This window comes from Sturnus vulgaris, chromosome 4 (genome assembly GCF_052056855.1).
Source record: "Sturnus vulgaris isolate bStuVul1 chromosome 4, bStuVul1.hap1, whole genome shotgun sequence".
NCBI classification, from domain to species: Eukaryota; Metazoa; Chordata; class Aves; order Passeriformes; family Sturnidae; genus Sturnus; species Sturnus vulgaris.
Genome location: NC_142246.1, coordinates 12,129,423 through 12,144,166, shown reverse-complemented (window position 1 = coordinate 12,144,166; position 14,744 = coordinate 12,129,423). Strand labels below are relative to the sequence as shown.

The window sequence follows — 14,744 nt, the reverse complement described above, 5'->3', positions numbered from 1 at the left end:
AGGGGAACAGTTTCAGCTTTCCACACAGCCCAAGCAGTCCCCACTCAGCTGGGCTTGCCAGGCTGCCACCAGGCATTCCAGGACTCCAGTGCCTCAGGCCAAAACACTTCCCAGCAAGCAAACTAGCAGAGCATGGGGCTTAATCTGGGGCTTTTCTGTAAACATCTCCAAAGATGCCAAATCAAACAGTTCATAAAAGAAAGACAGTAATTTCTCTTTCTTTTGAGATGTGAGACAATATCACAATCTCTCAGAAAAAAAAATTTCTTTGTTTTATTTTTTAATTAAAAATTCCCCACTTTTAAAAGGTATTATCAAGCTGTTAAATATTTTATCTTACTTTTAATTAGCACATTAGTAAAATGTTTTCCCATTATTTAATTCTACATAAACTCAATATAAACAGATATGCCAGAACCCTGTCTTAACTGTATATTCCTAGCTAATTACCAGCACTGGTAGGTAGACTTTGTATTGAATTTAGAAGTGAAAACACAAAAATATATATTAACATAGCTGCAACAGCTGGAATATTGGCGTAACACTTGACCTCTCATGTTCCTACAGTATTCACTCAGTCCCCCAACGTGTGCATTCCACCACCATACAAAATGACAAATGCACAGTTGATCAGAGCAGACTCTGCTACTTAATGTTCAATTCTCCTTGCTGGTCTCCTTAAGTAGTTACTTGCCACTCCAGGTTTGTGCACTATTGCCTTGGGTGGTGACTTATTGCTCTTCTGGGCTTCCAGCTGTCACACTCAAGGCACAGGCAATATGCTTAGGAAGGAGAGTTCCCCACTGCCAGCCCTCACTGCATTCACTTGCTGCTCAGGGGAGGATCCGACCTGGTACAAAAGGCACGTGCTGTGTAAAGAGTGTGGTGGCAGTGGGTCTGTGTTCATACAGACTGGGGGAAGAAGAATTCTTATTCTTCTAATTCTTACTCTGAGAAAATAAATTGTCCCCTGATTATGGTCAGCACACTGTCCTTTGCTTTGAAATTAAGTTCTGTGTAAGGACATGGACCTGGCACAGCACAAGCCTTGACCACTGGACTCTAGGAGCTGAGTACTGAATGTGTCAGTGGCATCGACAGCCCACCTTTAGAACAGCACATACAACATCATGATAGAAGCTTAGGTGAAGGTTACTCTCAGCTATAGCAATTAAATAGGATAAGAGAAAATTAAAATAGTCTTATGATACGTTTACATCAAAAACTCCAGTATGTCTTTAAGGCTCCCATGCCTTTACAGCCCCATTCTAAGCAGTAGAATGCCAAATTACAATAGGAAAGCAAAGACACTGACAAGTTTGTGAAGTTTCAAGTTTAAAATTAAAAATGAGAGCAAAAAGAGCAATTTAACCAAGATATTAATTCTAATTTATGGCTCTCAAGGGCTGAATACTTTAATTCGGATTCCAGAGTCTCACTTGCTTACCCACCACAAATTTATCAGCAAAGCTTTGAACAATCTTGCTTTATTTCAGTGGGAAAGAAAGGAGTTAAATATACTCACTTGCTATATTTTTATTGTTGTTGTTGTTCTAAATTACTCCCTGTCTTGAAAACCATCCAGGATACAAGATCCAATTTGAAGTCCTTTCAATTACACACAACAATGAACAGGCAAAGGTAGCAATTTACGGTATTCAGTTTTGAATGTTGCCATTAGCTTTTCTTGTTACAATGTCAAAGAAACTATGGGTATCAACAAGAAAAAACAAGTCCACTTTCCAGGTCTGTTTTGAATAAATCAAAGCAGACTCAAATATAACTCTCAACAATCCATTGTGCTACCCAGTCGCAGGAACATTCTGGGTTTGTCTTTTCTCATCTTATGCAGAAACAACTCGAAAAAGCTTCCAACAGAAACACTGAGATCAGTGTGCTGTCACAAACCATTTCACACTTCAGCACACTGCCAGTCTCAATGACAAAGCTTTTATGCAGAAGGTCCCATCTCTCTGCTTTCATCAAGAACATCTTCAGTGAAAACTAAAGAATCTCATACTCTGATTAGGCAAAACACTAAAGCCTTAAGTTTTAAATATGTTAAAAGAAGATGTTTACTAGAATGGGACAGTTTTCAGTGATAAAATCAAGCATATAATTCAGTCCTTGTAGCACTCATTTAACACATATATTTATCTACTAACAAAATGCCAGAATTTCACAGAATCACAGTAACTGAGTTTGGAAATTACCCTTAAGTCCAATTGCAAACTTAGCACTGTGGAGTTTACCACTAAACCATGTCTTGACGCGCACATCCTTGAAACACCTCTGGGGACGGCATGGCCACTCCACCACTTCCCTGGGCAGCCTTTTCCAACGCTTGGTATAACCCCTCTCATGAAGACATTTTTCCTAATATCCAAACTAAATCTCCTTAGGGACAACCTGAGGCCATTACGCCTCAACCTGAGAGAAGAGGTTGACCCCCACTTCACTATAACCTCCCTTCAGGTAGTACAGAAAGGGCAAAGGTCCCTCTCGAGGGTCTTCTCCAGGTTAATCAACCTCAGCTTCTTCAGCTACTCCTCACAAGACTCATTCTCCAGACTCTTCACCAGCTTTTGTTGCCTTCCTCTGGACACATCCAGCATCTCAGTGTCTTTCTTGCTGTGAGGGGCCGACTGAAGACAAGATTTGAAGTGTAGCCTCCCCAGAGTCCAGTTCAAAGGGACGCCATTTCCCTCGTCCTGCTGGCCACACTATTTTAACCACTAACAAAATGATAATGGCATGCCAAAATCCTCAACTTTTTTTTAGGGCCAGAAAGCTTTTCTTAAGTATAAAACCTTACTCATTTCCTCTCTCAGTGGATGGCACATGAATAATTTGCAACCCATCACAAAGCAGGATGCAAACAGCAAAGATGACATTGAATAAATATTGGAAAAAAATAAGCTCAGCAAATCTGAATTACTTGCTTTCATATTTAAATTAATAAACTCATTTGTGAATTAGCCATGGCACAGGGCAAAGAAATTAGAGGTATCTTACTTGATGACTGCTTCAAAGCATGTAATTTCCTGGCAAATGCATGTCATGAAATCATCTCTTGGGGAACTGTAGTGATGGAGAGGTTTATGTAACACACTGTGTTGCCTTGTTAATGTGCTATATGAGGCCATCCTAACCTTTCAGGATATACTCATCTCCACTGCACTTGGGTGAAGTGGGACACTATTTATAATACGTGTATAGAAATTAAAGACTGGAGACTCAGAGAAACAGAGTGATTTTCTCAAATTTACACAAGGAGCCTGTGGCAGTCAGCCCTCTGATGAACCTACTCCAAGCTCGAAGTGACTCCTCTAGGTTTTGGGGTATCTTCCTTCAATCAGATTACACAACTACCACTGGAGATGTTCCCTGTACCTGAGATCATTGACAGGAATACAAGGAAACAGTTGCATACCTGCCATTCCTAGGCATCCCATTTCTTTCTGAAGCCACAGGTCATCTTCAAAAACCTGGAAGAGAGCAATTATAAAAAAGAACTCTTTTCATAAATATCTGTTGTTGAACTTTTACATTGAATTTATGCATCACAACTACACAGAACCCTATTCTACAAAGCCTCGAATTTCTCCAAAATTACCCACCAGAAGAGACACAACATGGCTCTAGAGGTCTCCAACAGCTTGTTAAGCAGCATGAGGCTCTGCTGCTCAGCATGGATATACACACTTGGGGCTTAAATTGTACTCAACCTGCATACTATCAGGATGAGTAGCACACAGTAGTGAAGTTGGGCTGGTTATTAGTTTGCTTTTATTAAATAATCTTTCTTCACCATTTTTAGAGGCGTATTTGAAGATGCAGGAAAATCTGATCACTGGGAATGTGTCCACATTGGATGATCAACTCCACTGACATTAGACTCATTTTTCCTCCAGAGAAATACACAGAGCCTTTCAAAGGGAACACATGCTAAAACTGCAGCTTGCAAGGCAGTCTGTGACAGCCTGTCTGCCTGTGCCTGGACCACAGAGACTGCTACAGAAATCACAGCTCAAAACATCAATGTTTCTAAGGAGTTTAATTACCCAGTGTTTTGATCAAGATGTAGTAGTCATATCAGCAAGTCCTCATCTATCAAAAATTCTTCCGTGCAGGAGCTAATAGAGTTAGGAATGTGGGCTGATTAACAGGGATTTAGCTCTGCCTGGTGACGTCAGCCACACTTGCTGTTTCTGTTTGCTACCAAGCACTGCATGTGAGCAATGTTAAGTACAGACTTATGTCAACACCACTGTTACAGTACAGCATGTTAGGGGCAATTTTCTTCTTTGCCTGCTCAGAGAAGCCATCACTGATTATTTGCTAGAGCTGTAACTTTGGTTACCTTCATATAAAATATTTCTCACTTCAGACAGGGCACTTTCCCTCAACATAACAGAAAATGCAAGATATCTCACAAATTCAGATGCACCAGAAGCCTCTGGAAAACATGTCCATACAGGATTGGAAGCAACTCTTTGAGAGAAAGAAGGGACTCAGAAACAAACATTAGCAAACTCTGAGCAGCTCTGGGACACAGCTCTGGGAGATCCTAGGCACTGAGCTCTTCACTAGAGGCTATTTCCAAATACCTTGTTGTACAGCTCTTCCTGGTCTCCTGATCAGAATTCTTACACACAAGCTGAGGTATGGCAAAGTTCTTTAATGACAATATTAATTTATTTTCATCGGTAAAGCAATCTGTATGACCATGAATTTTGAGCGACCAAGCACCTCAAGAACACAGAAAGAACAGGAAACTACAGCAGCAGCTGAAACAAAAAATTGTCTGGTGAATAAATCAGACAGATTATTATTATTATTATTATTATTATTATTACTATTATTATTATTATTATTACTATTATTATGCACATAATCAGTCCCTTCTGAGCTGGAGGGACCCTCACATGTCATTGTGTCTCACTCTTGAATAAATGGCCCATAAGGGGACCAAAACTGCTGTTTGTGTGCCCTTCCATCCATGCATATGGATATGCAGCAACAGAAATCACATTAAAGGGGTATCAAGCCCTGCCAGGCATTTCTAGAGCAGTGTAGGTCCCTATCTGCATCAAGGAAATGTGTACCAGCCTACTAAATTGATGTAAGATAAACCATCAATATGGTCTTATGTTAAAGGCAAACTTGTTTATAAATATAAATCCCAAATATTACTGTTATGCATTAAATCAGCATATATATGAATTTCAGTGTTAGATGTCAACAGCTGCATTATGAGTGTGCAAAAAAGTAGACAATGGTTTAAGCACGTATAAAGACTAAATATGCTATAAAGACTTAAATGCTAAAAACGTGGCTTTCTAGCTAACAAGTTTTATTTCCTATTTTCTAGGAAATCAGCACACAATTGGCTCCTGATTTCCACAGGCTCCAGGTTTTTATTCCTGTGTGGTTTTACAACAGCTAATGCACAAAATCTATGGTGTTTGTACGTCTGTGTGTGTCAGCTACAGAAGACGTAAAGGCACTTCTTGTTTTTCCTTCTGCCATATCTGACATTCACTTCTCAGTGAAAAATACAGCCTGATTATTCAGCAGAAGTCTTCCACTCTTGTGTATCCAGAATACCAGAGGACATCACAAGGGGCTCCAAATCAGCAAGTAGTGCCAATTCCATGGACCTGCACTCACATAATCCTTCAAAAGTAATTAATCTAATAACATCGTCAGGAAACTTTTCCCCAAGTTTTATGCTAATTTATTCTTCTGGGAAAGTACTGTTTGTTGGTTTTGGGGGGTCCTGGTTTTGCAGGGGAGTTGTTTGGCTTTTTTCCTGCAATACAACTTCCTGTTCATTAGTCTTTCTGTAATCCTACCACGAACTATCATTTGTGACTCACTGTAATCCCCACTGCACAGTAAGGTATTCTGCACATGGGCAAAAGACAACTATGTCAACATAATTCGAAATGGCTTGACAGACACAAACCTAGATAAGGACAAATAATGAACATAGAAGCTCCATCCTAAAAGCTTCTGCACTCCTCAGTGGAGACTGACAGCAGTGAGCAGAGGGTGCTGTGACTAGATAAACACAAAGGGCCGCTGCTCAGAAGCAAGAAGAAGCACAGACACATTAGGGTTGGAAGGGACCTCGGGAGATCATCCAGTCCAACCCCCTGCCAAGGTAGGGTCACCTAGAGCAGGCGACAGGAACACATCCAGGTGGGTTTGGAATGTCTCCAGAGAGGGAGACTCCAAGACCTCTCGGGCAGCTGTGCCAGTGCCTTCGTGTTGAGGTGAAACTTCTTGTGTTTTACTTTATGGCCATTGCTCCTTGTCTTGTCTCCGGCTACCAAAGATTCTGGAACCATCTTCTTGACATCCACCTCTGAGATATTTACATGTATCACTGAGATCCCCTCTCAGTCTTCTATTCTATAGACTAAACAGGCCCAGCTCCCGCAGTCTCTCCTTGTATAGATGCCCCACACTCCTCATCGCTTTCCTGGCCCTCTGCTGGACCCTCTCCAGTGCCTCCTCATCTTTCTTGTCCTGAGGACCCTGTCCAGAACCTGTTGGCTGCCTCACCGCGCCGACGCCCGGCAGCTTTTCGGGCCGTCGCCCGCCGCCCCAGTGCCTGGGAAGCGGCCGGTGCTCAGCCAGGCCCCGCTGCCGAGCTCAGCCCGCCGCGGGGGCTGCACCGTCACACGGGGCCTGCCCCGAGCCCGCCATCGACCGCCGCGCCGAGGGCCGCTCACCACCCGCACACGGCGGGCACAGCGCTTACCCCAGTCCGAGCGCAGGGCTCCCGGGGCGGGCCCCGCCCGGTGGCCGCTGCGAGGGGCTGAGCGGGCGCGGAGGGGCCGCCGGGGAGCAGCGCCAGCAGCAGCCCGGCCAGCGGCCACCGCATGGCGGCAGGCGGACCCTCCGCGGGACCGCGCCGCGGAGATTTGCCAGGCGTTGTCCCGAATCAGGCCCGGTTTCAGCCGCCACATCCATCCACCATTGGTCTCCTCCCACCGCGGCGAGGGCGAGGGGCGGAGGGCCCCCGAGCAGCGGGACCTCCCCTCATGCCCTGCCCTCTCCTCACCGTGGGGCCGGGGCCCGTGCGATGGCGGCGGTGGACGAGTGCTCGCGGGCCGTGGGGCTGCAGTTCTGGGCGGACTCGCTGCAGGCGCTGCCTGCCCTGCTGGTCCCCTCCGTGCTGCTGGGGCTGCTGCTGGGCGCCGCCGCCGCCGCCCTGCTCTGCCGCTGCGCGCTCGGGCCGCGCCGGGGCGGAGAGGTACGCGGGGCCGGCGGGGAGGGAGGCGCGGGCCGGCCGCGGGCGAGCAGCTCGGGGGAGCAGGAGAGGTTTGCGAAGGTTTGAAGGGCGGAGGGCCCGGGAGGTGCCGCCTGCGGGATTTGCCCCGGACAGCCTGGGCTGCGAGCGCGGCGGCAGGGCGCGCTCTGCAGCGGGGTAGGTGGGGAGCCTACTGTGATTCCTGCCGCACCTCTGCTGGAAAGGATTTCCCTACTTCTTTTAAATAGTTGCTGCAAGAAACGCACTAGCTCTAAAAGGAGGCCGGTGAAAGTGTTTACGTGTTCGGAGTGTTGCCCCCCTGGCCTGTATCTCTAGCATAAGTGACCTGCAAGTTGCTTCTCGCAACCACCGCTTCGTGTACGAGGCAGTGTTGCTTTTGGGGGTAATGGAAGATGGACCCGGTTTGCAGAACCTTTGTGAGATAATTGAAAATAAACACTAATTTCCGCCCTAAACTATTAATGTTATTTCCGAAGTATTCTAAAACTTTTCCGAAGTTCATGTTACAGCACAGCACAGAGTATTAGTACTAGCCCACAACAGTAACTTTGCACTGAGGGTATGCACATGGATACCTAAAGAAATAAAGGAGCCTGAGCATTGTTGATGATTTGCTTGATGCCAGACTAACAGGGTTTTCTAAAGTGTGTGATTTAATTAATAACATGCGTGCTGTTTTCTTTTAAGTACTGTGGTTTGTATCTCATTATTTCATAATATTTGTTTGGACTCAAAGATTGCAGAGGCAGCACGCACCCATTTAGCAGGCAGATATATTTTCTGAGAATTGTTATTGGTTTGTGCTTTATTCTGCCATAGTACTTAGACCCAGGTCATGCTGGACTGACTGGATGTAGCAGTGCTTGGTGCTGGCACAGCTGGGGGATTTGGACCACTGCAGAGAGTTCTGCCAGCCTGCAAGTGAGGGGTCTGGTCTGGCTTGGTTTTTCACCACACCTCTTTATGAGTTATAACAGCTCTGTTGCATGTTGTTGATCATCATTAAACATGACATAGGAGACAAATTCTCTAGTTCCTAACTGCTTTTAAGTTGGAGGATTGAAGCTGTTTGAAGCCAGACTTTAGCCTAGTTATGGGGCACTTCAAATGCTGGATCAATACATCCTGTGCAAGTGCAAGACTTTCTGATTCAACTGCTCATTTCCCTTGCCTTAATGGGTGTATTTTTATTGTACTGCCACTACCAACTCAAATGTAGCCATGTACAATTTAATCCTTCATGTCATAAATGTCAGCAGGGAATAGAAGCTGTCAGTTCTCCCTGGTCTGGATCTTCAGCTGCATTTAGATTTTTAAATGCCATGAAAATCAATGCTGCTGCTGTAAAAGGGTTGTTTATTTTGAAAGAAAAATAAACTGCTTGCTGGTGCATACAGAGCACATTGTAAGGTGGGAAGGTTGTATCCTCATAGGTGTGAGTCTGATTTCCCCAGCTGAACAGGCTGTTCCTTCTTCCCAGTATCTGCCCCACCAATGCTATGGAGAAAGGAGGTGCTGAGCTGCACCTATTGCAGCCTTCTGTATCCAAAGTCAAAAGCAGGATAGCTTTCCTGAGTATAATGTGTTCCATCCCAAGCACCTAAATTATCCTTAACCTGGCAGCAGGGCAAGTACCTGGAGTCAGAAGCAGCTTTAAGCACCACAGTAAGCCAACACATTTGTCACTTAGCCCCAATTAATCAGTGTTTAATAGCTCTCAGCCTGAATCTGTTGCACTTGGATGCATGGAGGATGCATAAGTCCCTTATTTGTTGATTTGTACATAGGATAGACTGGGATAGTTTTAAGTAGAAATCTTTACCGTGGTAACAAATAAATTACATGATTGCTGAGGGAGATTTGTAGCTGCTCTTTTCTCATAAGTAGATTTTTAGGAGCCAGCATCTGCACTTCAGCACATTGAGAAGGCAAACCCAAGAATATAATCTGAATTATTACACCATCTAAGATCCGGAGAGGTGATAGAGGCAAGTTGTAAGGGATTAAATGTGTTCCAAAGCTGGGCTGTTCTCTGTGTTCTGGGAAAATGGACTACTTGACATACCTGTGGCTGAATAATTTAAGGCAAACCTTTCCATAAGGCAGTGACGTGTAGTGGCTGCAGCTGTATGATTAGACTACATCAAAAAGTAGTCAGTGGATTGAAAACCTGAAAAATAATTTTAAAAGTAGTCCATGTAGTGTGGCTGCCATCTTTTTCTTCGCTTAAAAAAATAATGTCCTTCCAATGCTGTGTTTGGAGGGAGGCACATTCGTATTGTTTTCTGATCTCTACAGTGTGTAGGGAAGATGTGTAGCAGGAGGTTTCATTTCCACACAGTATCTGTGTCCCTATCAGTGCCTTTTTGTGCTTGTGAAGTGAGGCCAATAATATGGGCTGCTTTTGGGGAAGGAAGGTGATGAACATTTTTTGAGAGTTACTTCTCCATGGCAGGAGCTTCCACACACATAAAGCTTCATTTAGGAAGTTTGTCTCCTGGCCAGGGAGCAAAAATACATGGCATTCTCTTTATTGCTGATAATTACAGACAATTTTAGTTAACTTGCTTGTAATTGAGATGTTTGAGCTCAGACCATGAGGTTGACTCTATAGTCTGTAGTATGACATTTTGAGAGAGAGCAGATGAATTGATCTGTCATGTTTACAGCCTCTTAAATTTTTAGATTAAAATTCTACTTCTGGAATGACAAATTTGAAAAGTTCATTAATTTTAATTATTCCTTTCTGAATATATAAAATTTTCATTCGTTTTCAGATTGTATTTTTCCAAAATTTTCAACTAATACTGGAATAACTTTTATGATGGAGACATGAATGTATCCAGGCTGCTGTGGAAGATGTTTCCAGTTAATCTGTATGATCTCAAGTGTTACATTTTATGTTTTCTTTTGGAATTTCAGAAAGATGATTCTCAAAGACTTCTGGAAAGCTTCAGCACTGATGAAAAAGAGCACACACTCGTGAAAAGTAAAGCAGAACCCTACTCATCAAAAGAGGAAATGGTGCTGGAGGTAAAGCTCTGCTCTTGGGTGTCCATTTTGCTGCATGTAGCAGTGAGCATGTTCAGGGCCTGCTTCAAATTGTCTTAATTTTAGTGGGTTTGGAGAGAGACTTTAAAAAGTGTTCAGAAAAAGTGTAAGATGGAGAGTGGGAGTTGATTGCTGCTTATGAATGCAACCATTTCGAGCACTTATTCCCCTTATGAATTCCATTTCCCCATGGGCACTCTTTGGATATTTTAATCAAGATCCTGAGTTCTTTTTTGACAGTCTGCTTTGCTTTCATCTCTATGTCCTCCTTAGTTTCAAATGTCTGATGGGATAAATTAACACTATTAACATAAGAAAAAGTTTGTAGGTACTGAAAGACCACTGTGAGCTGGGATTCAAAGACGATTAGAGAACTTGTGAAAAAAAGTAGAAATATAAACTTAACAACCCACTCTCAATGAAAATGTAAGTAACTTCACTTTTTTTTAGTCATTAGATCACTATCTTTCACCCAAAGCTGATTTGACTGCTCTTGCTGAAGCTAAAGATTGTGATTTAAACTGCTCATTTAAAAATATGCAGTTCAGCTGACTCTTTCAGTCTATTATACATAAATTAAATACATGCATAAAATGTCAGTCAAAACCATCCAGTCTGGTGCTTAGCTTGTAACAAGAAGTGATTTCAGGATTTCAAGAAAATGTTATTGTTAACATTTAAACTGTTGGTTTAAATCCTGACAGGTGATGAATCTTCATTTCAGGTTTGTGATCAGGAGTGGTGGCAAAACATGCTGGTCATTTTGCTTGAGTTAGAGTAGAATATAACAAATGAGCATGGATTAAGTTATTTTTTGAAGTGTAAATGTTGTGGGAGAACTTAAACAATTTTACATTTTTATGCTTATTACCAGTGTTTTTGAAATGGGATCACTGTCTCCTAAAGGTGATCGTTCACAACTATATCCATTTCCATAACATGGCTCATTTATACGACATTTAGAAGTAAACTTGTTACTTGAGGGCACTTTCTCCCACTTGTTTGTCTAACTACTGAAATTATATGTATTTTTTTCTATTAATTTGTTCTGATTTCCAGAGGCTTTTGCTATTACTAACATCAAATTGACATTTTATGAAGAAGCATAGGTGGAAAATGCTTTTAGTTAGGTTAGAGCAATTCAGAAAAACAGGTATTTTCATTCTGAAGCTTTCCACATTGCAATAATGCCATAATTACTGTATTAATAATAGTTGTGTGTTATTTATGCCTGCTGAGAAGCAGGATATATTAGTTTTAGCACACTGCAGTGCAGCTTTCCAGCTTTGCACTGACTGCTCCATCTCCAGCCACTGCAGAGAAGTAGCTCTGTCCACTCCTGTCCCTGATGAGATACTACAGTGCTGGGACTGCTCACTATGGGCAAGTGTTCTATACTTTATCAGTAAACCAAAAATTGGAAATAAATGAAATGGACATGAAAAAGTGCAGTGGTAGAGGTCTAGGGAATTACATAGTTTGCTCTTCTCTTTCCATTTCTAATTTTTAGACTCTATTAGTGCTTTTATATTTCCTAGAAAAAGCTGTATGAAAAACCCTGTGTTTTAACAAATCAGTCTTTCTTTTCATATGACAAAACCAAAAGAGATAAAATAGGAAATCCTAGTGCTTGGGTTTTTATTTATAGCCAAACTTTTATTAAGCCATACCTAACCTCTCAAAACAAATGATGATCCCATTGTTCCAGTCTCTAGAAAAAGACAGCAGCAGAAAGTCAGATTATGTGATACAGAAAGTTGTGTGAAAAGAATTCATTATCTATTGAAAGTTCTTTGGAAAAGCATTGTTATATTGTTTTGATTTTGGGCAAGGATTGTATTATAAAAGTTCTTCCTGGGACAAAATGATGACTGGGTTCGCTTAATCTATTATTTTCTTTATTTAAATTGAAAAACAGAATTTATAGCCATGATGACATCTGTGAAGCACATTATCATTTAGTAGTTTTTATTATCAGTCTCATTTGTAAAATCTTTAGTTGTTGCTAAGGGTATGGAGGTGGGTGACAAGACACAAAATGAAAATACCTTGCAAATACCAGATACTATCTATTTTCTCCTGGGGACTTAAAAATATTTTGTAGCAGTGGTAATGACAAGTTCCCTTTTCAAGTTTTCCTACTCGGAATGAGCCCTGTGAGAAAACTTCTTGAACCAAAGCAGAGTGAATCAATAAACAGTTATCAACAGGAACATTTAAGCTGTGTAACAAAAAGGAGCACACAATACTTACAGTGAATAATTGCCAGATCTGCTGGTGTTCCCAAATGGTTTTCTGTTCTTTTCCATACAGGAAAGTGAGCCTCCTCTGAACAGTAACATCACAGCATTTGCATTAAAGGCAAAAGTGATCTATCCCATCAACCAGAAATTTAGGGTAAGGTTTTCGATTCTACTTGTAAAAATTAATGACAATCATTCTGTGTCAGAGTAAATTGCAGAGTCAAGTAATGGAGAAAAATTGACTGCCAATCTGCTTAATAGGGGTCTTTCATTTTTTTTATAGTCTATTGACTTAGGGCTTATTCTTTAAGGTGTCTGCTGCTTTCAACTCCCCCTGAAACTTGCAGTGCTTTACATGATGTCCAGTCAATTTTCAGTGTATTTAAGAGAGCTTGTCTGCCCCTTAACATTAATTGAAGTTGGATCTGTCTAAGGAGCCATAAGAAAAACACCACAAGGGTCTAAAAGGAAGAGTGAAAGAATGCACCAAGCAGCTAACTACAACAGAAGAATGCTTTCCTGGGCAATGCAAAAGCCTGTCATGTATATGGAAACACTTTTACTGTGTATACTGTTTAACTTTTCACTTAAAAGTAAACACTGAAAATTGATGTGGTGTTTGTCTCCTTATTGTGTTGTATTAATTGACCTTATGAATTTCTTTTGACTTATAGCCTTTGGCAGACGGCTCATCCAATCCATCTTTGCATGAGAATCCAAAGCAGGCAGTTCTGCCTAATCAAGTGGTGGAGACATCTATGTCAGGCAGCCTGGGATCCCTGAGCCAGGGAGACAAAGAGGACTGTAGTTCCTCCACATCAATACATTCCACAACAAGCGATGACAGATTTCAGGCTCGAGCCTTCCTAAAGGTGGCCAGCTTCCCTGAAGTGCTGACATGTGAGAGGTAAGCAGTAAACTTGCCCTTGTTTGGTCATTTCCTGTCATTTTTAGAACAGTCACTAAAGGTGAAAGGCTGGCTATGAATGCACACAGTCGCTACAGTAGCACAGGGTTATCTGCTTATAACCCTAAAAAAGTTGTTGGAGAGATGAATACATTAAGCTGTTGGAAGTCATCCTGTTCTTTGTGAAATTTTGGGAATCAGAACTGGCCAAAAGCTGTCTCATAAAAGGTGTATCACTGTTAGGATAAGGAGATGTCTTTGTTCTGGCTTGTATGCTCAGTTCACGTGTGCTGGGATGGAGTCCTCTGCACTGTGCAATGCCATCTCACACTGCAGGTGCCTTGAGAACACTCAGTGGTCTGTTCTCTCTGTTTTAATGGGAACTACTCATGTCTTACTCTGGGCAAACAGTTCCTCTCTGACACTGATGATGAGCAGGTAGAGGTAAGTGAAATGGACTGTCAGGTCTGATTTCCTTTTGGCTGCACCACGGCAAGGTACCCCTAGATGAATACACGTGTCTGCACCCTGATCAGCAAGAATAAGAAAATCATATTTGTGTCATGGGGGTTGGGAAAGGTACTAGCAATGAAGAATATTTACAAAATATCCACTCTTATTATGGCTGTTTCAATTTAAAGCCATGTTTTCACTGGTTGTATCCACTCATGCCTATGTTCACCTTGTCTTTTTCTAGAGGAAGCTGCAATGCCAACTTTATTAAAAGCACTGCTTTGTTTTGTTTACTTTTGCATACAGAAATCTTTTCTGTTAAAGGAGGCAATGTAGAAATAAAGTGACTTCACTTCTGTTTTGAGGCAATGTTTTTAGAAGAATCTAGTGGTTAAATGAAATATATTGTGTTGTCCTTTTGTGTAACTTTCGTTTAGATTGCTATTAATGCATTTTTAATCTTTGTTTTAGTTTTGATGTTAAGCTCTGCCTTTGCAGTCTTACTTTAAAAGATCTCATGCTTCTTGATACTGAACTCAGAAAAGAAAAACATGTGGTAGGTACTTATATCTCATTTATAGCTCATTGTTTTGAACATCTTCGTTGAATATCAGTTTAGTTGGATTTCCACATTATTGTCTTCTATTTTTCTCCTCCTATGCATATATATGAGTTTCCTAAAGAAGTAAAATATAATGAAGTATACTGGTCTGTGAAATACCAATATAACAAATACAAAAGTTTGGTTTTAAGCATTTCTCCAGAGGTTAATATACAGTGCCTGAGGCTCATAAAAAGGTTATAA

The 14,744-nt window shown here is 41.8% G+C and overlaps 2 protein-coding genes across 12 annotated transcripts in view; one reads left to right on the top strand and one right to left on the bottom strand.

Moving 5' to 3' along the window:
• The window catches only part of EVC2 (EvC ciliary complex subunit 2), a 66,693-nt gene extending 59,690 nt beyond the window's left edge, over window positions 1-7,003 (bottom strand). For 5 of the 6 annotated variants that reach the window (XR_015803016.1, XM_014895340.2, XM_014895343.2 and 2 more), the window contains exons 1-2: window positions 6,773-7,003; window positions 3,434-3,488 (exon numbers count right to left, since the gene is read on the bottom strand). Coding sequence is in view for 4 of the 6 variants with exons in the window: in XM_014895340.2 (XP_014750826.2) it covers window positions 3,434-3,488; window positions 6,773-6,895 (178 nt within the window). In the remaining 2 variants the exon portion in view is untranslated. The remainder of the gene's footprint in view (window positions 1-3,433; window positions 3,489-6,772) is intronic. The other variant, XM_014895342.2, reaches the window with a different exon arrangement.
• Window positions 7,004-7,081: 78 nt separating this feature from the next.
• EVC (EvC ciliary complex subunit 1) overlaps window positions 7,082-14,744 on the top strand; it is a 49,451-nt gene continuing 41,788 nt past the window's right edge. For 5 of the 6 annotated variants that reach the window (XM_088163145.1, XM_088163149.1, XM_088163144.1 and 2 more), the window contains exons 1-5: window positions 7,082-7,267; window positions 10,208-10,318; window positions 12,650-12,733; window positions 13,254-13,486; window positions 14,411-14,495. In XM_088163145.1, coding sequence (XP_088019271.1) covers window positions 7,097-7,267; window positions 10,208-10,318; window positions 12,650-12,733; window positions 13,254-13,486; window positions 14,411-14,495 — 684 coding nt within the window. In that variant the 5' untranslated portion in view covers window positions 7,082-7,096. Of the gene's footprint in view, window positions 7,268-10,207; window positions 10,319-10,609; window positions 10,763-12,649; window positions 12,734-13,253; window positions 13,487-14,410; window positions 14,496-14,744 lie in introns of those variants that run through there. The other variant, XM_088163146.1, reaches the window with a different exon arrangement.